At 44.0% G+C, this 26160-nt stretch overlaps 1 protein-coding gene across 4 annotated transcripts in view; it reads right to left on the minus strand.

The window, feature by feature from the left end:
- PLCE1 (phospholipase C epsilon 1) overlaps positions 1–26160 on the minus strand; it is a 318708-nt gene that overhangs the window by 156644 nt on the left and 135904 nt on the right. For all 4 annotated transcript variants that reach the window (XM_067709947.1, XM_067709945.1, XM_067709946.1 and 1 more), the window contains exon 3: positions 3957–4245. In XM_067709947.1, coding sequence (XP_067566048.1) covers positions 3957–4245 — 289 coding nt within the window. The remainder of the gene's footprint in view (positions 1–3956; positions 4246–26160) is intronic.

Consider the following 26160-nt stretch of genomic DNA (forward strand, 5'->3'; position numbering starts at 1 on the left):
TAATGGGAAGGAAGAGAAGGGGAACCAGATGGGAAGTAGAAAGATCTTGATTGTACTCAACTAGTGGAAGTCCCTGACAGTCCTTACACAGTCCCTGGTGTAAGCTCTCCATTTTCCATTTTGAGACAGTACATCCTTGTAATCAAGGGCATACCCTTGCTTTCGACGCTTCATATCAGAAAATGTTTCTCATTATTTGGCAAACTTTCCACTTAGTAGATGGACCATCCTCATTGGTCCTGCAGGCAGAAAACCAGGAATGTACTGACTGTTGGCTGTTTTTCTAGAGCCACGTGTACCACTGGAGGTGTGCAAGCTGATGGAGATTTCAGAGAGTTAGCAGAATCCTGTAGACTGTGGTAAAGCTGCAAGGCTGCAGAACTCTGACTAATCAACACTTAAGTTACCGATTCCTGACTTGTGAATGCCCTGTGAATAATGAAGAACGGGTTGCACATTTTCTCCTCCTACTCTCACCTACTATGGGCGGCTCCAACCCTCATCTTGTAATCATAACCACTTCCAGGAGACAAGCTGACTTGGGGCACCTGCAGTGAAAAGCGTTGAAAAGCTGTCTTCATATTTCTTTTTCTTTTTCGGTTCTTTCTAACATCTTAATGGACCTGACACCAAAGAGCTACAGAACATGTTCCTCCTCCTTTTTAAATTCTTCAATTCTTTTGTGTGTGTGTGTGTATGTGGTAAAATACCTATAACAAAAACTTCAGCATCCTTACCATTTTTAATATACTTGAGTGGTAATGAGTGCATTCATAATGTTATGCCACCATCACCAACAACCCATCTCTACAACTCTTTTCATCTTGCAAAACTGAAACTCTGTACCCGTTAACAGTAACTCCCCACCCATACCCACCCCACACCAGCCCCTGGCAACCACAATTCTACTCTGTCTCTATGATTTTGATTACTCTAAGTGCCCCATATAAAAGGAATCATACAGCATTTGTCTTTTGCCCTCCTCCTTTTTTTCTACCTTTTCCAACTCCATTTAATCCAATTCAAATGTGATCTCTCTCATGGAAGAAGTCATTCTTTTTGACCCTCTTTCTTATCCTTTCCCTCTGGGAAAAAAATTATAAACCCTGCCCTGCCCTCCTTTCCCCTTCTTCATTCCATTTATAAGTCTCTCATTAAAAGAAAAGAAATAAAACTTACTGGGATAATAATTTTCTGAATCTTTCATGTTAGATATGAGTTTCAAAAGATAATTAACTGTAACAACAGAACTACAGATGCCAACATCTAAAATCTCTGAAATGGCCCAAAGTTCTTTACAAAAGCTCCATAAAAGTTTCAATTTAACTCTACTCATCTTAATTAAAATTATTTCCCCTCAACAAGAAATGTCTTTTAACTCACTTGTATTGCTTTTCCTGGAGGCTGATTCTCAGTATTCTAATAATTGTGTTTTTCTCTTTGTTCCATGGGAAGTGTGTAGATTTCAGCTGTGTTATGGGTTAAAGGGGTTTTTGAGGACTAGAGTCTGGGAACCAAATCACAACGTTTAATACTGATTCTCCAGGAGGGCATTCTAAGTTCCACACAGCTCCTGAGAAATGAACTTCTGGAACACAAGTCATTTATAAACTGGGGACTGAGTGTGTTACACACTTCCCACAGATTTTCATTGGTGACAGACAGCTGAAAGTTTTTGGCCTACTCAATGCCATAGGACACACACTGAACAATAAAACAAGCAGAAAAGCACTGCACAGCAGCCAAGCATATCCTCTAGACCCCCTGCTGGAGTATACGACCAACAGAGCTCGACTCAACTAGTCAGTATGCTGAAACTATAGGTTCCATAAACACTCCATGACTTTGAACAGCCATGTGTGGGTTTTTTTTGACACATTATCTCTCACTGCATGTTAAAGAAATGTATGTTTCACTGTGGCACATATAGACTTTGAAAACCCCAGGGGAGTGGGCACTGAAGTTGAAAAAGTTTTCCAAGAGAGCAAGTCAGAGCTATAGAAATTAGCCTGGAGCTGAAGCCAACTGGCTAATTGTATTCTTCAGCAGAAGCTACTAACAGAGGGATATCAGAAGCCATTAAAGAGCTGCAAAACAGAAAGTAAAAGAAACTCCCAACTCTTGTATAAAACCCCCATTTAAAGATAACATATTAGCGGATGATTCAAGGAGTCTCAGAGATGGAAATGCTGATAGGAGTTCTGATCTGAATACAGACAGGCAAAGAGCAACTGAGATCAAGTTATTATCAGGGCAACAGACACCTTAACCAGTGGCCTCCTTTTTTCTCCGCAAAGGTCTGTGTAAGACTGGAGGCAGCCTGCCTTGGTTGGGGAGCCTGGAGATCTGCCCTTTTGCAATCAATGGGGAAGAAACAAAGTGGCTTTTATTGACTTCTGTTTGTTTGCAGCCAAGCCATTTGTCACATGGAACATTAACTCTGTCTCCAAACTCTTTGAACACTTAGAGCCACTTCCACATTATTTGGCATTTAACTCTCTGCAGTCTGTTCTTTGAACACTTGGTGCATGCAAATGTGGCCTCCTCATTAGGGTCATAAACCACCTAAAGGGGAGTAAATTCACTTGTACTTTATTAGGATCTCCCATAACACCTACACACTGCTGGGCACAGAGTGGGTAGCTGATCAACACAGCTTGATTAACTCACAGGATAAGGTCCTCACATAGAGTCACAAGCACTGAAGCAATGCCAACTCTACACGCTAATCTCAGCCCAAATTCCCAGGAAGAGCACTGATGGAGAATGTAAGCTGGGCAGTTACCAGGAGCCGCATTAGAGTAGGGAAATCTTGAATCCCATGTATAGGGGAAACTGCCTACTACCTAGAGACTGCAAGTTCCTCGGGAGCAGGGGCTATGTTTTGTTCCCTACCCAGCACCTAGTAGGGGCTCAAAAAACATATGCTGAATGAATGAAACACATATGAAACCAAGTATCTCCTCTTTAGTCTCTTGGATTAGTTGTCCCACATTTTGTGTTTTTCTTCATTCATTCTTTATAACCAATCCACAAAAGTGAAGGTGACTCTAGAAAACAAATCAACATGGCACCCACTCAGGTGTGAACCCCCTCTAGGACTCGCCCAAGGGGTGTTGGGAGTGGGGAGGTTGAGGATCAAGGAGGGAGGCCACTGGCCTGATAATCGCAGGTCTGGGGCTTGCTGTGGAGGGACAAGAGCTGCTCTCCTTGAGAGAAGTGGCCGGATGTCAGATTGAGCTCTTGGCAGCCCCCAGGCAGTGGAATGCTGCTCTGCGTGGTCCCCGTCTGGCTGGCAGCTTCCTGCCAGGGAGGACTGCCAAGCGGGTGGTGACAGCTGTGCAGTCCACAAATCTCCAAGGTTCTTTGGTGCACTGCCATCTCTGACTTGCCTTTCTGCTACTTGTGGGAAGTCGCTGGGAAGTTCTGATCCCATTTTCCATTGGCTTTCATTTTTCAGCAGGACACCTATCTTATCTTTTAAGATGGGAGTCACTGGAAGATGGCCTTTAGCTCTGCTGGTCAACATGAACTTATTGATTCTGTGTAGAAACGAGAACTATATTCCACTCTATTTTGAATGAAACGGTTGGTTTTCACTGTGGCCACGTGACTACACTTGTTTACAAGACTTTTTTTTACAATAATTGACATCTGTCATAGAATACCACTAGGAGAAACCACCTATCTGGATAACTTAGAAAAATTAAAGATAGCCTTTTAGCTATTTTTGAAAAAGAAATTTCAATATCTTAATGCTTATTATTTGGAATGTTTATACCTTAAGGGATTTTGATAGAGGACTATCTTTTTATATATTCTCTTAAAGCAGCTATCTTTTCTTAAAGTTGCTGATACGTGGACTCAATTTTCCATCAGGAGATGCAATAAATGTTAACTTAGATTCTTTTCTGCATTCAAAGACGAAAAGTTAAAAGTGAAATTTCAGACATTACCTTTCAGCATCATTCGTCCGGTGGATCCTCCAAAAGAACTGAGAAGGCTACTTCTTGCTCCTAAAGATGTGGTGGCTTCTAGCAGAGAGCCGGCGATGTACTGAGATATGGAAGTCCTTTGGAGCGTGGCACGATACTCACAAACAGTGTCTTGGACACATTGCTTTAAGCACGGACCAATGCTAATCCTTTCATGGGCTGTCTCGGAGGCTGGGAGCTTTGTGAAGAAATGGAGAAGAGATCTAATTGTCTCTGCTGTTTCTTCTCCCCTTCTCACTGCACTGTAGATCTGTGAATAGCACAAAGTACAGGAAGTATTAATCTAGTTTCTTAGAAAAGCAAATTAACTTGTTGACAAAATGCCAAGATGACTTATTAAGAAAGAAGGCTCAGTCGCTCTAAGTGCAAACACTCGCGAACACTGGACTCATGCATTAACCTGAACATTCTACAGACACCATTTATTTGGGAAAACTATGTATAGTTATGAAATGGGCCATTCAAACAAACTTGCTATCAAACAGAGCACTTACAACTTGTACGAACCAAAAATATATTCAGCTCAAATTTCTTCTCCTCCTCAGCAGAATAAAGCTCGTCTAGCGGGACAAGGGCAAACCTTTCCTTTTTGTCCTCCTGGATCCTCCTGAGTGACTCTCCCAGATCTATCTCCAAGGAACACTGCAGACTGATTCATGAGGAATCTTCCCTCCATGCTCAAAATGAAGTAAGGATGAGACGGTTAAGGGACAGGAGAACATCTACATTTCTCTCTCGGGCGTAATCCTTCAATCTGTCACCTTGGATCAAAGTCTTTGAATACTTTTTCCATATCCAATGAGTTGACAGATCCTGCCCGCTTTTCCTCCTCTGTCTTTCCTTCTGTCTCTGCCACTATCCTGATTTCCTCTTTCCCTCATCATCTGAATTCACCAAGAATTATCTCAAGGAGGTTGGATTATTAGGACAGTCTCCCAGCCATAATTCCAATCCATTCCAATACAGTCGTTCAACAGGCATTTATATAGATCTGTTCTGCGAGAAGCACTGAGATAAAAGATGTGGGGCATGTACAAAGAGTAACACACCTCTTGTGCTACAGGACTTCACAATCTAATTTAGAAGATGAGACCTGAAAATTATGAGGTTTGACATTATTTCTGGGAGGTTTGGGGTTTTGTCAAGGTCTCTGGGAAGCCAGAGCCTTCTGGGTAGTGTATAAGTGACAGGGAAGACCGATAACATGGGGTGAGTTAATCCAGCTTTCTGATGGTGGAATAAAGGTTTTACTGTATCGTGTTGTCTCCATCATGTCACTTTGAGCATCTTGCCTTGGTTGACTTGTCATTCATTCATTATATCAATGTTTATATACCAGTTATGTGTCAGACCTGGGTAAGTAAGACAGCTTCTCCCCTCAAAGAGTTCACAGTTAATAAGGAAGACAGATAAGCAAAAAGCTCATAGTAGGGTGGAAATTAAGGTCACCCCCTCTGTTGACACCAGTGAGTGGCCAGGGAAGGGAAGACCCTTGTATGCCCTCCAGACCCTGCATGCACCCTTGTGATGCTGCACACTCCGAATCTCACCTTAACTAGAGCCCTTGGGTACTCAAAATGACCCCTGTTGAGCTGTGCTGAGTCCTTATGAGACCCTAGAATGTACCCAGAATTCCCCCTGATATTCAAACTGTGCTGACACCCTAACTAGAGTTCTACTCCGCCTTCCTCTGCCTACGGGTATATACTTGCTACTTGAAGGCAGACTGCAGATTCTTTAGCTTTAATTCTCTGTCATTAAATTTCTGGTGGCCAGTGTGGCCACAGAGATGGTGTGCTGGGACAGAAATAGCCCAGGTTTGGGGTCAGGTATATGGGATGCCTTGACCAGCCAGACAGGATACTAACTGCCCCTTCTTAGAGATGGTGTGGGATTCACCCTGACAATACACATAAAGTGCTCAGTCTAGTGTCTAGAAATGGCACCCATTACTATTGAGCAAGAAGAGAACGGACTCTATCCTCAAGGATCAGCAGGTGGCCGTTTAACAACAGAGCACAGTCGATGAAATTCACTGTGATGGGGTTATACCCTTGCTCTTAGGTGCTGCTGGATAATATCCTCCTAACCTTATTTGGGTGTATTGTGAGGACAAATGCGGGTAGAGAGCTGCAGAGCTCAGGATGTGATTTTCTTCTCTCAGCTCCAAATCATACAGGCGATCCCCAACACACTAACTCTCGAGACAGTCCTTCAGAAGTAAATGTTCTAAACATTCAGGGAAAAGAACCCACTGTGAGATTTGATAGCTAAAGAAGGATTCAGAGGGAAAGAAGATTTAAGCTGTGCCTTGGAAGACAGGCATGGCTCTAACTGGGGCAGCTGGGGGAGGCAACTCACATGGTAAGTAAAGGTGAAGAGGCTGGAACAGTGAATGTGTCCTAAGGACAGTGCGCAGAGCAGGTATTAAGAGCAGGGAGTGAGTGTAGGGAAATAACTGGGAAACTGGAAAGGTCAGTTGGCCTGATAGAGGAGAGCCTTGAATGTCAAGCAAAGAGGTTTAATCCATCAGCGGTGGGAAACCGTTCACTTTTTTGCTTGTCTATTTGTTTGTTTTCATCAGAGGAATGATCCTAAAAAGGTTTTATTTTACAAAGACTAACATGCTGTTGGTTCCTAGTTGCCAATGTGTTGACCCACTTTCTTTACTTGCCAAGCTGCTCCGTTGGCTCATTATGGCCACACTCATTACCCGATGTGTTCCAGAGTCCATCCCATGCCTTCAGAGCGTCCCAATGTCTCATTCAGTCCCTTATCGATCTTTCCCAAAGTGTCTTCCTCACATCATTAGACCTAGATGAACTGCATGAAATAAGGACTCCTTGATCATGGAAGTTTGAAAAACTCAGTATGTATTTCTACTTTTGAAGACTTACATTGCTTATTAAAATATTAACAATAATTAAAAGGGTCAGAGTAAAGAAATCTATTTTATTTTGTTGAACTGAATGTTTTGAGTATTTCTCATGTTATCTGACCATGGATTTTTGTTAAAGAACATAGCCTGCGAATGCAGCACTGTATGGAATAATTTGCTCTAATCTAATGGCTGTTTCTTATTCTCATGTCCTTGACCTCTGTGGAATCTCTGAAATAGACCATCACCAAGCTTTCTCGAAGTCCTGCCTCTCTTATCATTTCAGTGCTCCATCTTTGCCTTATACTTATTTTTAAAAATTAATTAATTAATTTTTGGCTGCGTTGGGTCTTTGCTGCTGCACGGGCTTTCTCTAGTTGTGGTGAGCGGGGGCTACTCTCCGTTGCGGTGCGTGGGCGTCTCATGGCGGTAGCCTCTCCTGTTGTGAAGCACAGACTCTAGGCGCGCAGGCTTCAGTAGTTGTGGCACGCAGGCTCAGTAGTTGTGGTGCATGGGCTTAGCTGCTCCGCAGCATGTGGGATCTTCCTGGACCAGGGATCAAACCCGTGTCCCCCACATTGGCAGGCGGATTCTTAACCACTGCACCACCAGGGAAGCCCCTGCCTTATTCTTATTAAAGGTTTCCTCCTCAGGCCCTTAGGACAGCTGTGATACAACAGAGAGATGCCAACAAGTGTCTAATGTAGGGGGTCAACAATTGGCTGGTGAACCGTGGGCCAGGTTCACCCAAGGGACCTGCTTCATTTGACACACACCGTTTTAAAATCAGGAAAGTTTATATACACATCTGAAGTTAGAGCATCATCTGAAAAATGGAACAATCTGGCAACACTGAGCATTTCCATGAATTCTCAGGTTAGTGTCAGTCCCCATCACTCTCTAGTGAGCACACCTGGCCAATTATCTGGTCACCATTAGTATATGTGTTTGTGACACTTGCTTTAATGGGATATCGCTATGGAGGTAGATACATACAGTAAACCTGTACTGAGCTCCTCCAATCTGTCCTCTGTGTGCTCTTGCCTGTGCTGGTTTCTGAGAATACAGAGAGAAAGCCATGGCCTCTACTCCTAAGGGCTGCTGCAGCTCACCTGCAACATATATAAATGTTATGTATATATTAAGTAATTGTTCAGCATTGCTATCAGCTGTTTCCAAGCCCTCAAACTTGTCTGAAGAAATAAGAGAGGAAGAGCTCCCAGAATAAAGCTCTGAGCTGCCATCACTACTGCTAACACCCCATCCACGAAGAATCAGAAAGACAGCTAAGGTTCTACCATCATCTGGACTAAAACATGTCATTCATATCAATACTGGATGAACTGAATTCAAAGTGCTTGTTGGAAAAATGCTGAAATATGGATGAAGTGGTGGTAGATATGGCAGTGCTCAGGGTACATGTTAAAAATAGGCTATAACCTCTTACTAGATCATCCAGTTAAAAAAAAGAAGCAATTGTGGAAAATCCCATATACATAGAATGGGAAGAGGAGGCAGTATAAAACGGTAATTATGAGTGTTGTTCTAGAGTGTTGGTTTGAGTCCTAGCTCCTCTGCTTCCCAGCTGTGTGACTTTGTATAATTTGCTTTCCCATTCTGTGCCTCAGTATGCTTTTCTCCAATAGGGGCATATAATAGTAGCTGCCCCATAAAGTTGTGGTAAGAATTACAAGTTTTTTAAAAAAAATTTATTTATTTTTGGCTGTGTTTGGTCTTCGTTGCGGCGCACGGGCTTTCTCTAGTTGCTTCGAGCAGGGGCTACTCTTTGTTCTGGTGCTTGGGCTTCTCACTGCAGTGGCTTCTCTTGTTGCAGAGCATGGGCTCTGGGTCCATGGGCTTCAGTAGTTGTGGCTCGCGGGCGAGCACGGGCTCTAGGCCCGCGGGCTTCAGTAGTTGTGGCTTGCGGGCTTAGCTGCTCTGTGGCATGTGGGATCTTCACGGACCAGGGCTCGAACCCATGTCCCCTGCATTGGCAGGCAGATTCTTAACCACTGTGCCACCAGGGAAGCCCCAAGAATTACAAGCTTTGATAAACATAGTAACATGATTGGAACAGCCACTTGGTAAATGCTCAACAGATACTGGTTTTTATGATGATGGCGATAAGGATGATTGTGGTAGACTAAAAAAATGGCCATAAATTATTCCTTTCATTAATTCCAGGCCAGTCTTGTGGTTTACTTAACCGATGGGAATTTAGTAAACGTGTTGCAAGTGAAATCTTGTGTGTTGGAGCTTGCTCTCTCTCGTTGCTTTTGGGAATTCTGAGACAACTACCATGTGGAGAAGCCAGAGCTGGCTTGCTGGAGGATGAGAGACCATGGCCCAGTCACTCCTGTCACCTTTGCCAACAGCCTGCCAACAGGCAGACGCATAGTGAGTCCATCCTAGATCCTAGATCATCCAGGGGCTAGTCTACCTGCCATCATAGATATATGAGAGAGTCTAGCAAAGATCAGTTCATCCAGACGAGGAGAACCACCCAGCCAATTCACAGAAACATGAGCTAAATAAATGATTGTTGTAAAGGTCACTATGTTTGGGGAGTGCCTTGTTACACAGCAAAAGTTAACTTACATAATGATGATATGTTGGGCACAATAATGAGTATTTCCTTGCATGAGATTTGAATCCACACACTAGCCCTATGAGACTGATTCATTTCGCAGATGGGGACAGTAAGCCTACAGAGGTGGAGGAACACAGTCAGCTTTACACAGCTGATAAGAGGCTGAGCCAGGGTGGAAATTGTGTTTGTTCAACTCTGTAGTCCGGCTTTACCCATTGCATTAAACATGGTCACACCCAAAGCCCCAACAGTGGGATTCAAGAAAACATCATTATTTGGCAAGAGTTTTAAGTGATGTTAACATTGCCATTGCTATTGTTTTTGTTCATGATAATTCCTTTCATGATCACCCTAAATTACTTTGGAAAACAGTCAAGTTATGACTAATGAATGATCAAATATGTTTCCTTTATATGGAGATTTATAGTTTTAAATTACAAGATAAAAAAATATAAACTTTATCTCACTTGATTAATGTGGTAATAGAAGGTGCTGAAAACTACAGACACTACTGCCCTATATGGGTCAACATCCTTTTTGAGATAAAATCAACACGTCACAACAAGGCATCTAACCTTGCTAAACAGATGTGTGTCCATCCCTTCATTCAATAATTGACTTATATTTATTGAACGTATACATTGTGCCAAGCCCAGTGACTTGGGAATCCAGCAGAGAGCAAAAAGAGTTTTATTTTAGTGGGGGAAGGCAGACAATAAACAAGTAGACCAAATAAGTTAATTAAAAATTGCAGACTATTTTAAACAGTCAAGATATATTTCGGATATGGACTCTACAGGACTTGCTGAAGTCATTGGGAATGAGGAAAGGAAAGGAGTCAAGGTTTTTATAGTTGACCATTGTGGAGTTCTTAGAAATTATAAGATTTATACATATTTTTTAGATTCCACATATAAGTGATAACATACAGTATTTGTCTTTCTCTGTATGCATAGGGAATATAGCCAATATTTTGTAAAAACTTTAAATAGGGTACAACCTATAAAAATATTGAATCACTATGTTGTACACTTGAAACTAATATAAATATTGTAAATCAACTATACTTCAATAAAAAAAGATTTATATAGAGAGCTATAGATCAATGTTGCAAACAGTGCCCCTCATAGCACTTACGTTTAACCACCACTGTGAACTGTGAGTGGATCCTCTCCCTCGAATTATACTACTCCCATTATGGCAGGTGCTGTGTTTGAGCAGAATGACCTTGATATTATGATGTTACTTGCAGACAAGCAAGCGATGCTTAGACAACACTCAAGAAAACATTTGAAGTTCCTTGTGACTCAAGAACCCAGCACTGGGACATGGAGTTCAAACCCCAAACATAATAAAACAAACATCCAAGGCTGAAGAGAGCTGGGTAATTCAGAAGGAGTGCACTGAAAGGCATGAAGTAGCCAGACACACTGTGTCCACAGCACTCACCCAGGAGGAAAGCTCCTTCCTCTATACAGCCAGAAAGGGCTTTGTCTTTACTTGACTTCTACTGGGGTCAAAGGGATACTTGACAAGGGGAGTCAATTTTGTACTCGTTCTGTTTCAAAAGCTATCTTTCTAGGGTCAGAGCTATGGAAAATCATGATGTTCCAAAATCTGATGGCATATCTTCTGAAATCTTTCAGCAAGAAGGAGGCTTGTTACTTCGGTGTCCATTGACTCAATAATAATACTTGTAATCACTGCAACATTTACTGAGTGCTTAAAATGAAGCAGGCACTGAGCACTGAGATATGATTTCACTGAAACTCCAGAAGAGCTCTAGGAAGAGATCCCACTATTACCACCACATAAAAATAAGGAACTAATGTGCACACACCTGGGACTCTGCATCAGGACCCTCCATCTCTCAGCCAATGCTGCTAACCACCAAACCAAACAGAGAATCCTATACTACAATTGTCAAAGAAACCACTTCTGAGAGAGGGGTAATTGTAGCAATGATCCTGCCACCTCTCTTTATTGTTTGTCTCCTCCCTCTAGAATGTCAGCTTCATATGGACTTTATTTCCTTTTTCATTGCTCTATCTCCAGGGTCTAGAAGTGTTTGGCATTATAGCTTCTCAATAAATAGTTCTTAATTGAATTAATGAATGTCTTATAGATCTTCCCCAAGAAATTGGCTAGAATTCTCTAGTTTTTGGGTCATGACTTTATTGGACTCATCTGAACCACAGGTGGCATTGCATTGTCACCTGTATTTGCTGAACACCAGATACAGAGGTCACATGAAATGGCACCAGTTCTTTACAAAACACTCAGAATAGCTGTAGCCAGATGAGGATCTGACTGCTACTAACCAAACATGATCTGTTCTGAGAAATTTACCAATAGTTTAATACTATTCCCTTATCATTTGCTGTTTGGCTTAGAGTTGAGCGTGTTTAATTAGATCTAGTCTCCATCCTGATTTTTCATGAAAACGATTTCATGAAATATGTACTTTGTGCCAAATTGGAAGGATAATGGGGCTTAAAAAAAACAAGATAGGGATTCGCATATTGACTTTCCTAACTCAGGTTAATTCAACAAATGTTGAGTTGTAGTTACAGAGACTATGGCAGATGCTTGAGAACAATGATTTTAAAAAAAAGACAAACTCTGTCCTGTGACTGAAACCCACCCCTCTCTCATAGGTTTCTTATCTTTAACATGAAGGGGTCAACTAACATTATCCCTACATCCCTCTTAGTGTTACTGTTTGATGACCAATACTTCTCAGCTTTCTTAAATGGGGGGATGGAGGATATTAATTAACCTTAATTTTAATGATAATTTTGATCATCATTATTCTTGAATTTGGTGTATAGTTAGGGTCTCCAGTTTCCTTCTTACTTATCAGTGTTCTCCTTTAATATCAGTTGTCCTTTCTCACTAGTGACTATATATCTACTTCTAATAGCTCTCTTATCCTCCCCATAATGTGATTCTTAAAGTAGTCTGAGCTGGAAAAACAAATAATCATATCTATTTGAACTGTGTTAACTGAGAGTTAATAGGATGGGTAGGAACACAGGAGCCTCCCACATGGAATCAAGTGTGAGAGCTGTGGTTTGCAAACCCCTTTAACTGGTCTCATGGGCCCCTTTTCTAACTTCTGGAATCCAGAAGCAGTGTTCTAGATGGTTGTTTGATTTCCATCAAACAACTTCCATGCTGGAAGTTTGATTTCTGATGGATGTGTGTGTCTAAACAAAATACAATGGTGTAAGAACTGCCAACTTTCCTAAAGCGTCAACAAGAACAGTGAGGCTGCCGTGGGGTGGCGGGTGGTAGCTGAGGCAGCTTGGAGACCCGCGTGGTAGGTAGGGATGGGGAGGAAGATTTTGGTAGCAAGCTGTTGCTTCCTTTGCTCTTGACTCTACATTCTATTCAAGTGTCTATGCGGAGAATTCCATTCTACTGAGAATATTCAGACCATGCACGAGACGCTGACCAAAGGCAGCTACAGAGAGCCAAAAATAAAAGCTCTGCTAATGCCAGGCCAACGAGCCCGAGCTATGCCACCGGATTCTGCAGGACGTTAAGTCGAAACTTTATCACTGCAGAAAACATTTAAGAAGGAATGTGAGGGGATGTCCCTCACAGTTGATAATCTGGGAAGTTAGCGGCTGGAAATACCCTTCCACATAACTTCTTCCAGGCCACATTTACCCTTGCGTTCAGATTTTGCCTCCTTCGTGCAGTCTTCTCCCAGCTCTAGCAAGAACTAAGCAGTATCTTTTCTGTGCTCCAATGGCCCCCATGCAAAACTCTATAGTGGCACTTTCTGTGGAGTGTGGAAGTCACTGCTTGCTCCCCTTCCAGGCTGTCAGTTCCCCGGGGGGGCAGGGGCATGTCTTTCCCCCCCAACCCCGGTACAATTTATTTATTTACTTTTACTAATTTTTGGCTGCTTTACAATGTTGTGTTAGCTTCCATTGCACAACAAAATGAATCAGCCATACACACACAGATATCCCCTCCCTGTCATGTCTTGTTCAACATCTTGTCCCCAGCAGGGAGCACACAGCTTAGCACACTGCAGGCAGTGAAGGGAGGGGGCAGTGGAGAAAGAACTGAAGTCTTAGAGCCCAGTGCTCTAAGTGTGGTCCCCAGACTAACAGTAGCAGCATCACCTGGGAACTTGTTAGAAATGCATATTCTTGGGCCCCACCTCAGACCTACTAAATCAGAAACTCTGGGGTTGGGGCCCAGATATCTGTGCTGTCATGAGCCCTCCAGGTGATCTTGATTCCTGCTGAAGTTTGAGAACCTGAGATTTTACGAGACCATGTTACCTTTCATCTCTGACTGCACTTCTCATATTATCCATCCCATAAACACGCATGTCTATGTTATCTTCCTTCTAGAATGGGAGCTCCTGAGGGCAGGGGTGAAGTCCTATCGTCTCTATATTCCCCAAAGCCCCTAGCTCAGAGTCCAGCACAGGGCCAACTCAACAAATGCTAGTTGAATGAAGGGGCATCTCTTGCAGAAATTCCCTCTGGCTGTGAAGGTAACAGGCCTTTCTGAAATGATGCTTCTGGGTTAATATTTCCAAAGATGAATCATGTCTGATATACTAATTCTAATGGGAATTACCATACAGATGAATCATATTCGTAATGAGAAAACCTGGCTGCCAAGGAAGCCTCTTGAAAAAAAAATCAAATCAGGACAAATGGATTATGTTGGGAGGCTTGTGATGTCGGGCTGTGAATTAGGCCGACAGAAGGGATTTAATGGCCTGAACTACCAGGCTCCCTGCAGCTCTAAGGAGCAATGGGTCAGTTAATGAATCACATGGGGACAAAGCCCCTGCAAGACAAAAACAAACTTCCACAAATCCTGTAGACTGTGGTGCCCTGGCTCAGAGGCTCAGGGGCAGTGCTCTTACTAAGCTGTGCACGTGGGAAGCTGTGAGGGAAAGAAAGTTCCTGGAGTCCTGTGGCCCCAGGCTGCTGTGTTCACAGCAGGTGGAGGAGACCAAGGCCAACCTGTATGGCCAGGTTGTTTGATCCTGGGTGGCAAATGGATCCCTACTCACCTCGTCCAAGCTTCTATCTTCCCCTCCTCCGCCCAACTGAAAAGGATCAGTGTTGCCATCTGTCTTGATGGCTCCCAGAGGCCCCTTTCTGCCTGGGTCATTGCTTCTGGACCAAACAATACTACATTTCCTTCCTCTACTCTTTGCCTGAAGACTGCCTGAGGCTGACCTCCTGGAACATTCTGGTCTGGCCACCAAAGGTGGGAGAGCAGAGCAGACGCCTTAGGGTGGAGAGGAAAGAGCCTGGTCTTTGCATCACACTGATCCTGTTGGACTCCTAGCGCCACCATCTAGTGGCAGTGGGAAAGCAACTTGTGTTTCTTTAATGGAGGTTATCACATGGTTGTTATAAACCAGGATTAAATGAGAAAAGATAGCTGTGGGTTCTCCAACTACACAGCCCTTGAGTATCCAAGTGGTCATAACAGCATACATGCCTGAATCTTTAGAGGTCCAAGGACACGCCTGCTTGCCTGCAAGACCTGAGACAACTTCCTACCCTCAAAAGGTATCACCCCTCCTAGTTATTCACTGGTGGTCCCAAGGTTGTGGAGCCTCTTCTGTGCTCAGATGTAAGTTTGCCCAGCCTCCCGCATGTGAACTCATGTGCAGATGTCCGTGTGTTTTCTAGTCCACAGCTCCATGAACAGCCAGACTCTGAACTCAGTTTTGGGCTAGTGCACCCACTACGCTATAAGTGCAAAGCCTTATCACAGCGCTTATTCACACAGGTGGCATTCAATAAGTGGGAGCTTATTAATCCTTCTGGTTAATATGAGAGTTATAGCATGAGTCCTCTCTCACCTCAGGTTTCTTCCTTCCTCTCACTTCTCTGCTCTCTTCTTTCTCTCCAGGTTGCTCCTGGAGGTGTTTTCTCCAACTTTCTCTGGGTCCCCATGGCTTCTTCACTCAAATTTTTTATTCTTCCCCATGTTCATGTCTCCCACTTTGCTTTTTTACACTTTGTTTCTTCTTATTATTCTTATTACTCCTATTCCATTTTTCCTTACTCTGTCCTGATCTTCCCATCTTCCTCACTCGCTCTCCTTGTCTTCCCTTTATCTCCATGGCTCACCTCTCTCCTCCACCCCCATTTTTTTCACACCCCCTTTTGATCTGGATCCTTTGAGCTTCAGTTCCGTGGGCAAAGGAAGAAGGTGGGAATAAAGGAGGAGTATTGACTAGGAGGATCTGCAAACTGAGACCATCCTCTAATTGTGAGTGGACAGGTGTTTGTCATTATTGAATGCACAGTGTTTCTTCTACCAGAAAACTGCAGTGCTTTAATTCTTGAAAGTCCCTTCTTTGATGGGAGTTAAGTAAATGGTCAATGGAGAGGAGCTACGGACATTCCTCCCCCACACCCCCAAAAAACAGGAACGCAGTAGTTGAGAAAACACTGGACCCACCCTCAGCAACAGGACTCAATGTAAGCTGGCCTTGCTTAGTTGAGCTGGCTGCAGGCATGATGACACCCACTTCAGAGCCTCATGCTATCAAGAAGACTGGACAGCTGTTTAGAACAAGCAGTACAGACTCTCAGCTTTCATCCGAGGGTAGAATCAGGCTTAACAGCCAGTTAGTGAACATACGTCAGGCAGAGCAAATGGACTAGGTAGCAATGGGTGGATAGAGACCACCAGGTCTCCAGGAGCTGGAGTCGCCACGAGCTCAGTCAGGTCACGAGGCAGCCTCGGGAGGGCCTCAGGCAGGGGCGCTCACCCAGGGGAATCCTCTGAGAAGCTTGGACTGGCATCCAGTGCAGACACGGACAAAGTCTCTGGCTACACTTTAATTTCTGAAGGGGAAGAAATCTATGCCTACGAATATCTTCCTTGTTTGGACACCATTCATTCATTCACTCAACTAATATTAACTAAATGTGTACTTTGTGCCAAATAGCATGCCAGAAGCTGGAGACAAAATGATGAATGAAACTGTTTTTGTCCTCAAGAAAGTTACAAGTATCAGGGGAGGTAGGCCAGAATGTGGGCAATTCTATTACAGCATGTGATTCTGCAATAGTGTGAATACAAGGTGCTTCAGGAACACAGAGGAAGGTCAAAGAAGGTCACAGAAGGTTTCTCCTAGAAGGTAACATCTAGACACAACCTAAAGATAATAAGACTGCGCCAGGCAAAGGTGAGGCCAGAGTAAGATACGAGAGAGGAAAATGTTCTAAACAGAGGGAGTAGCATGTGCAAAGTGGCTCCTATGGCTGGAGCTAAGAGAGTAGGCAACGAGACTGGGGAGATAAGCAGGGTCCTTCTGAGTCTTTACAAGTGGTTGCAATTCTAGCCCAGAACTATTTCCTCTCACAAATATATTCTAAGCTAACTACCATGGAAGTACCTTCAATAGAAAAAAAAAAAGGTTTACATCTAGAGGGTTATATCTCCTATGCCTGGGGACATCCAACACCCCTTTAGGGGTATCATGCTAAATACTAAGGATGCAACAACAAACATGACCCAATCTCAGCTCTTAAGTCACCAAAGGGATAGAGATGATCACTTTCAAGATTTCTTTTTAAAAAAAAATTTATTTATTTATTTTTGGCTGCGTTAGGTCTTCGTTGCTGGGCGCGGGCTTTCTCTAGTTGTGGTGCCTGGGCTTCTCATTGCGGTGGCTTCTCTTTTTGCACAGCACGGGCTCTAGGCGCGTGGGCTTCAGTAGTTGTGGCACAGGGGCTCAGCAGTTATGGCGCACGGGTTTAGTTGCTCCGCAGCATGTGGGATCTTCCTGGACCAGGGCTCGAACCCACGTCCCCTGCATTGGCAGGCGGATTCTTAACCACTGTGCCACCAGGGAAGCCCCTAAGATTTCTTATAATGTGGTGGTTTCCTTGTTATTAATAAAAACCAAAAGGAAGGGATGAAGTGCCCAACATACATGCCAACATGGACTAGGAGAGACCATGGATGGACTTCATACCCACAGTGTAACAGTGACAGAGGCATCCCTCTGGGTGGGTGGCAGGTTAAGACTTTTCCTGTCTAGTTGGAAGTGTGGAGACAGAGATGGGAAGGCTCTGAAGGAACTGTCGCCTTCCTCTCTACCTTTGGAAGATAGCAGTGGAAAGGTAAGTCTTCAAGAAGGTTCCAAAATATTGGGAACTACAAAAAAGTAAACAGGTGATGGCATTAGAATTGTACTCAAGTTCGTGGGAAGAGTCAGGGACACTGTCTATCCCCAGACAGAGAACTTCTGTCCTGTTACAGAGGCTCTCAGCTACTTGCACATCTGAGCACATATGTTCAGCAGTAAGATTATACAGAGAAACTGAAGGTCAAAGACAACAGTTCAGGGACTTCCCTGGTGGTCCAGTGGGTAAGACTCCATGCTCCCAATGCAGGGGGTCTGGGTTTGATCCCTGGTCAGGGAACTAGATACTGCACGCTGCAACTAAAAGAGCCCGCATGCTGCAACGAAGATCCTGAGTGCCACAACGAAGACCGGGCGCAGCCAAATAAATAAATAAACATTAAAAAAAAAAAAAAGACAACAGTTCAGAGGGCTCAAGAGTGTGGGAAAGTCGTCACCTCCCACCTCACTTGTGCCTACCCTGTAGCCATATAAAAAAGCTATGGTTATCCTGGGCTGCATTCCAAAGAAGTCCATGGATATCATTAAAAAAAGAAAAAAAGAGGAAAAACCCTAAAGTTGATCAAAACTGAGGGTTACAGTCCTATTAAAGAAAAAAAGCCTTCTAATTTACATTCCAAAAATAAGGCATTTTGGCCCTTACATTTTGTCATTTAAAAAGCCTGTTCTGTTGTCTCTACTGAGCTTAAGGCTTTTCTTGGCTATCAAAACAAAGAGGTCTTTTGTTGACAGAAACAGGCGACAGTGTTTTGGTAAAAAGATTATATATAGAATAATGGTATGAAGCTCTATTGTGTGAAAAGTAGACTTAAGAGCTCTCCCTGTCTCCAGAGTCTCTGGGTTTCTGGGTTTCTTGCAACAATCTTAAATACTAGTGTCCTTCACTTTGAGGGAACCCTAAACAACTGGACGCAGTCATGGTTTTCTAAGACTTTATAAAGGACACTACGCAGATGCGACTACATGTAACGAAAGACAAAGTCAAAAAACAGTATACAGCTGCGGCCAACCCCCCTGGGATCAACCACCTGTGGGTGTCCCAAGATTTTCTCTCCTCTGTACCCTTCATGATTACAGTGGTCCATGGTATGTTGTGCTGGATACAGTTGGAACTCACGAAATACTTCTTGAATTGATTTCAGCCGGCTCTTGGTATCTGTATTTACTGGACATTACCAGTATATCAAGGAAGGGGCAGAGATGATGCAGCCAGCATTTGGCATGAGTCCATGCCTGGGGGTGGGTTAGAGGGGAGGGTGGGACTACGGAGGCTCACTTCCAGCAGAGCAGGTAGGAGCTGACGGAATGTGAATCGAAAATGTGACTGTAGTGCTGAGTCGAAGAAGGGCCCTTTGGTGGGGCCACACTCCATGTAAAGCCTAGACATTTCTGCAGCTTCTTCAGACATCCGATTTCAAGATCAAATCAGGCTTCAGCTGGAGGTTTCTATGATCCATGGCCCACGAGTCAGACTGCCTTTTGTTCATTGAGAAGCTCATTCCCTGTGTTCTTTCTTCTTTCAAAATCTTGTGCCCTCACTACAAGAATCCCAACCGTGCTCAGCCATCTACTTTATGTCTGTGAAAGAGAGAGGAAGGGAGTTCTCTCTGTTGTGCTCACGATGGGAGGAGAAGGACCACATACGGGGACCCGGCACGGGGCCTCAGTGATGAGCAGACCACAGAGGACTCTCTCAATGCTTCCTTGTTTGTGATCCGGTAGTGACCATGATGTGCTAGAAAACAGCAGGCAGAGGCACTGGGGTTGAAGAGGAAACAGATTCTCGAAAACAGGCTCTAGAAAGTCAGGGCTGCAGGGATGATGTCAGAAGCTCTTTCTTTTCTTTTGATGCCCTCCCTCCAAATTGCTCCTTGTCAGCTCTTCACCTTGCAGCCATGGAGAAGCTAAGGCAATCTCTTTTAGGACGTGGAATATATTCTGTGTTAGGAAGGAGGGCGTGGCTGTCCCTGGCTGGGTTAACTCTGGTTTGCATCCGTCCCCTCCAACAGGTTCCAGCATCTGCTTTTCCACGTTCTGCCCTGTACACACTCCTAAGAATTCTTAAGACAGACTTGGCAACCTTTTCCTACCAAAGCCACGGATCCTTTCCCCACATCGAAAATCAAAGACCACACACAAAGTTAAGAGGGAATCATAGTATTTTTAGACGTAAGACATAGAAAATAAGAAAAGCCAAGAGTGGTATGCAGAACACGTATAGCTGAAGATAAATGTGATCTACATTGTGAACAGTTAAGAAAATTGGGGTGTGTGTGTGTGTAGGGGAGGAATTTGGCAAGAAGAGAATCAGAGAGAGATAAAATTTTGAAGCTTGAGATGTAGAGAGGAAGGCAGGGGCAGGAGGAAAAGAAGCACGATGGTGTGTCTGAGGTGAGCATGCTCTGGAGACACCTGTGGTTCACCCTGGTTTTGGATAACAGAACAATTATCACCCTTCATCCCTACTCTGTGAAGTGCTGACTGATTAATCAATGACTCACCTCTGCTTCATCGAGTGTCTCTCGCATGATCAGGGATAGTTGGGAAAGCAGGGCAGGTAATTGGGAAAGTTAATTAATAGGACAAGACAGGGCTTCCCTGGTGGCGCAGTGGTTGAGACTCTGCCTGCCAATGCAGGGGACACGGGTTCGAGCCCTGGTCTGGGAAGATCCCACATGCTGCAGAGCGGCTGGGCCTGTGAGCCACAATTACTGAGCCTGCGCGTCTGGCGCCTGTGCTCTGCAACAGGAGAGGCCGCGACAGTGAGGGGCCCGCGCACCATGATGAAGAGTGGCCCCCGCTCGCCGCCACTAGAGAAAGCCCGCGCACAGAAACGAAGACCCAACACAGCCATAAATAAATAAATAAACAAATAGGACAAGACAGGAGATAATAAGTGAGAAGAGAGAGGTTCAGGCACCTGGGAACAGGCTGATTTCACTGGGATGTGAGCGGCCACTGCTTGCCCAGTATCATGCAAGGGCAAAAACTTAGACAGGGCGTAGCAGAATTAACCTATTGTGAGGTCTGAGGATTAAGAAATAAGGAAAGAACAGCTGCACTGTGATTATCTTGATTACCTGGGGTGATGTGGAGATTATCATACTAGCAAAGCTACCTATGAGTGAGGTGCTACAAGGCTTGGTATAAAAATCCAAGCATGACAGAAGTCAGACCAGGGAGAGATCACGGAAAAACCTTCATGAAGGAACTAAGCCCCAAGACGCACAGAGTTGGGCTAGGAAGGCAGGAGGAATGTGTTCATGGGCATGAAAAGCTGCTGGCTCTGCAGTGCAGATGTGGATTGAAGATCAGACTGTGGGCCTGAGGGTCTGGATGTCTTTCCCTCCTCTGCCCCTGTTGGCCACATCACTGTCAGCCCCCATGTGCCCCAGTGGGAAGGGAGAGAAAGGCTGGGAAACCCAACTTGCTCCTACTTTGCAGAGAGTGAGGGGGTCAAGAGAGAACAGGCTTTTCCTTCCCCTTCAGAGAGTTTGCCTCTTCATCCAGGAGGCTTGATGCCAAATGTCCTGAACATTCTAGGCTTGAGGAGTCCCCTTGGGCTGGGACTTTGCTAACACAGCAAAGAATCTACGGTTCTAAGGCAGGTCCTATGGAGGCCTTCAGTTCCCCCAGGTCACTGTGACTTCTTTTTTGGTGGCTGCTCCCCAGTGGCTATCAGAGGGCCAGGTGGGCTGGCAGGTCCTGTGGTGTGCCCACCACATACCCAATGAGATGCAAGGGACAAGGTGGTGCTCAGACATTACACCCAGAGCTGCTTTTAAGTAGACCCAGAGAGACACCAATTCAGACACACTCATACCTGTGCACTGAGAAGACTCGACATGGCCTTACTTTGACTCAATGATCTTCAGTGGTGCCCACCCCATGGTATTGTGATGCCTTAGCACGGTCATGAGAGCTCCTCAATAACCTCTCCCTGTCCATCCTTTTAGCATCATCCTCCATTATTATTACCCTACCTGAACCCACTGTTCCTGCTTATTATCCATCCCCTCAGCACACCCAAGCCCTCCACCCTAACATCACCTTGGATACCTTTACCTTCACATTCCTATCAGAACCCTACCCAGTCTTAATGCCACTACTTAGAAATAACTGTATGACCTTGGGACAGTTACCTTCTCTGCACCTCAGTTTCACTGTGGGAAAATGGGGATATTGTGTGGTGATTCCTCATATATGTATGTAAAGCACGGAGAGCAATGCCTGGGACTCAGCGAGTTCTGTGCAAGTTCCGGTCTTTTTCTCACCCACTGGACGTCCCAGGACATCTGCATGGCTTCTGACCCATCTTCCCCCCTGAATGCTCAGGGTGCTACCTGGAATACAGGTGAGAACTAAATGCATCCAAGCAGGGTCTACTTTATTTTGCTCTCAGTTACTGTCCCCATTTTAAGCTCTGTCTATTTTGAAAGGAATGGGTAGACAGCAGAGTTTCTTCTCTGCTGTTCCTAACTCACTTAGTCAGCGTTAAGTCCTCCTAGCGAAGTATAGCTGTGGCTTTTTAATTTTTTTAAGTAGCAGCTTTATTGAGATATAATTCACCCATTTGAAGTGTACCGTCAATGGTTTTTGGTATTTTCACAGAGTTGTGCAGTCATCACCTCTCTCTAATTTTAGAACATTTTCATTACCCTAAAGAGAAGCCCCACACCCATTAACAGTCACTCCCCATTTTCCCCCCAACCTCCCCAGGCCTAGGCAACCACTACCTACTTTCTATCTCTATAGATTAGCCTATTCTGGGCATTTCATATAATCCCCCGGTTTTTTAAGGGGGCCAAACTCTTCTTTCACTCGTCATTAATCTATTTCCCCAAAATACCCAGCCATAGGACCAGGGCCATAGTAGGCATCCAATAAATGTTTTGTTGAATGAAAACCAAAAGCTGAATGAAAACCAAAACATGGGTTCCATGTAGTTAAACGTATTTTTTTCACATTTTATCTCTGGACCTTGTTGGTCCAAAGCAAGTTCGGAAAATAAATCAGGAGCAGTGGTGTTGTGTTTTTGTTTATCTAAGACATAGAAAAGCTTTGCTGAGTCTCCTCAAAGTGAAATTCTAGTGCAGTGGTTCTCAAACCTGGCCGTACCTTAGTGTCACCTGAGAAACAAAAAGGCATGAGCCCTGCCTCTCCCCACCCCCTCAAAGTTCAGATTTATCAGTCTGGTGTGGGGCCCATCAGTATCTTTTAAATGTTCCCTGATTTTAAATTAAATATGATTCTATGAACAGCTAGGGTTGAGAACTCTTGTCCCAAGGGAAACAACCATTCTAAGCAAGGATAATTTGTTGAATTCCAGCCATGCCTAGAATGCTACACAGCCCAAGTTTTCAACCCTGCCTTCAGGGAAATGAATCTGAATCTTAAAGAAAGCAATAAGAAACAGAATGTTCATTTCACAAAAATTTTCTTTGGAGCTAACATTCCTGTTAGACTGAACCATATGAAATTGCTGATATTTGATTGTTTTGAGTTACAAAATGGAAATTTCATACTACTCAAACTAACTGAATGCATTTATTTCATGATATAGAAGGTACATATAATACTCAGTCTGAACCGTCGTCTCACAAATCCGTCTATGCACATTCCTTGTGCTTCGTATACTTTTTAAAAAGAACATTTCAAGTTTTACTAAATATATATTTCTAGTACAGGATGGAAAATAAATGAGCCATTAAGGAAGACAAAAGCAAGATAATTCACAAACAGATAAAACAAACACCAACTTTGTAGACAAACGTCACTTTTTGTCATACATTGTTTCTGGAAAGCACGTTTTTCCTAAAGCAAGTTATTTTCCCATAGGAAATATTTTATGATTAGGGATTGTGTTCCTGACTAGATATCATATAAATCAGAGATAAGATCAACAACAGGTCACGAAAGCAAAGCTGCAACAGCTATAAACCTTTAAAATAATAAATTTTTTATTCAAGTACCATAAAATGCCACAATTAAATTTTACCCATTGATTATTATACTGTCATCCTGAAAGGTAATTTGGCACTACCAATAAAATTCAAAAAGTGCATATTCTTTGAGCCTCTTCTAGTGATCTTTCCTATAGGAAAACTGGCCCTGTCTCGTCCCTACTTACAGGACCAAGTACAAAGGTCTCAGTCTAGACCTGACCCCGCACAGTCCCACTTCCAACTTGCTGGTGCCCTCAGGGCTCCCGCGCACTCCTCTACCTCCTCATTCACGGCTCTGCTCCTTCTGTGTGAGAGCTCTGTGCTGCGCCAGTTGGGAGGCCAGTACTAAACCAAGGAGCTGTAGTTCTTTGGTGCAGTCTCTAGTCAAGTCTATCTGCTTTCATTCCCGGCTAGGAAGTCAGTCTTCTACCTCCTTCCAGTGACCAGAACTGCTTGAATCTCAGTCCTCGTTGCTTGCCAGACTCCTTCCTTAATCCGTCTCTGCATGAAAGGGGCTGAAATCCCCTCCTGGAATCCCACCCTGTAGCTGGAAGAAATCCTGCTACCTATTGCCACAAACAAGTGTTTCATGAATGAATGAATGCCTGGATTTTTCCATCACTGCACAACTGAACAGCTACTGCTACGTCTTGGTGGGTCTCCCCGATCCAGGTGGCCCTTGGACTGCCAGCTGCTATCGCCTCCTTGTGAAAACTATGTGTTATGGAGGCAAGCTCGGCCCTTCTGGCTGTACCCAGCAGCTGTCTCCCTTTGGAACCCCTCCCTCTCTCTGTCCCTTCTTCCTGATCACACTGACCTGATGTTTTACAAGCTCCTGGCATAACTCTCTTACCCAAAACCCTCCAGATAAATCTCCAGACATTCTCTTTCCTGCCTCCTCACCTCTCTGGTCTCCCACGCACCGTAGAGGGTGGTGGGAATTTGGGAAAGTATCAGCACACGGTTCTAGAACAGTGGTTCTCAGCCATTCTGCCCCTAGAGGACGTTTGGCAAAATGTGAAGACATTTTTGGTTGTCACAATTGAGGACATGCTACTGGCACCTAATGGGTACAGGCCAATGATATGGTGACATGCTACACCCTAGAAGGCACAGGGCAGCTCTTACAGCAAAGAATTATGCAACCCCAAACTGGCTGAGGTTGAAAAATACTGTTCTAGAGAAATCAAAGAAACCTTCGGGGGCTTCCCTGGTGGCGCAGTGGTTAAGAATCCACCTGCCAATGCAGGGGACACAGGTTCGAGCCCTGGTCCGGGAAGATCCCACGTGCCACAGAGCAACTAAGCCCATGCACCACAACTACCGAGCCTGCTCTCTAGAGCCCGTGCTCCGCAACAAGAGAAGCCACTGCAATGAGAAGCCCGCGTACCGCAACGAAGAGTAGTCCCCACTCGCCGCAACTAGAGAAAGCCCGCGCACAGCAATGAAGACCCAACGCAGCCAAATAAATAAATAAATAAAATAAAGAAACAAAAAACACAAGCAGTATGTAAAAAAAAAAAAAAAAGATGATGCTTCTGTTTTCAGTTAAAAAAAAAAAAAGCCTTCCCTCCAATTATCAAAATTCATGCTGATTACAGAAAAATTAGAAAATAAAGAAAAGCAAAAGATCACACGTGATACCGCAGCGGTGTATATTTTTACAGTTGTGGCTGTATTAGATCCCACTTATTTTCTGCTTTTGCTGCATAACATGACAATCAAGCTTTTCTCTGTATTACTAAAAGACATTGCTTTCATTGTTCCCATGAACAAACCACAGTGTAATGAAACCTTCTCTTATTTGTGTAAATTTTAGTTGTTTCCAGTTTTCCACTATTATAAAAGCTGTTGTGATATTCACATTTATACATAACACTTTTTCTACATGGGTGGTTATTTCCTGGATGAATTTTAGAATGGGTCTATACTTATTACATAATTTCTGAAATGCAAACGGGTTTTGTCAAAGGATTCTATCTAATATCAAAAGTCACGTGAAATGTTCCCCCGGATCCCGGCTCTATGCTGGTCTGAAAATATACTCCAAGCCTGCAACTTAAAGTGTCTCCAGTTGAGAGCTTCCCTGGTGGCGCAGTGGTTGAGAGTCCGCCTGCTGATACAGGGGACACAGGTTCCTGCCCCGGTCCAGGAAGATCCCACATGCCGCGGAGCGGCTGGGCCCGTGAGCCATGGCCACTGAGCCTGTGCATCCGGAGCCTGTGCTCCGCAACGGGAGAGGCCACAACAGTGAGAGGCCCGTGTACCGAAAAAAAAAAAAAAAAAAAAGAGTGTCTCCATTTGAGGAACTTCAAAGGAGCCAGCAAAAAAAGAATCCATCCCAGAACTTTGAATAGAGTGCTGGAGTGGATCATGAGAACAAGAATGAAAGGTCTTGTGATTTTTGGCACAAAGAGACATAACTAATATGCTCTTAAGATGGAAGGATTTGCTGGTTACAGAGGCAAAATGATTTTACTTAGAATGTCTTTCTTATAAGCATAAGGCCATTTTCTATTTATTAAAGCAGCTTAGGTTAAAACTTTTATTTTTATTTATTTTTTGCTTGTATTTTCTCTTTGTCTCAGGTATTTTGG

The sequence above is a fragment of the Pseudorca crassidens genome, chromosome 16 (genome assembly GCF_039906515.1).
Source record: "Pseudorca crassidens isolate mPseCra1 chromosome 16, mPseCra1.hap1, whole genome shotgun sequence".
NCBI classification, from domain to species: domain Eukaryota; kingdom Metazoa; phylum Chordata; class Mammalia; order Artiodactyla; family Delphinidae; genus Pseudorca; species Pseudorca crassidens.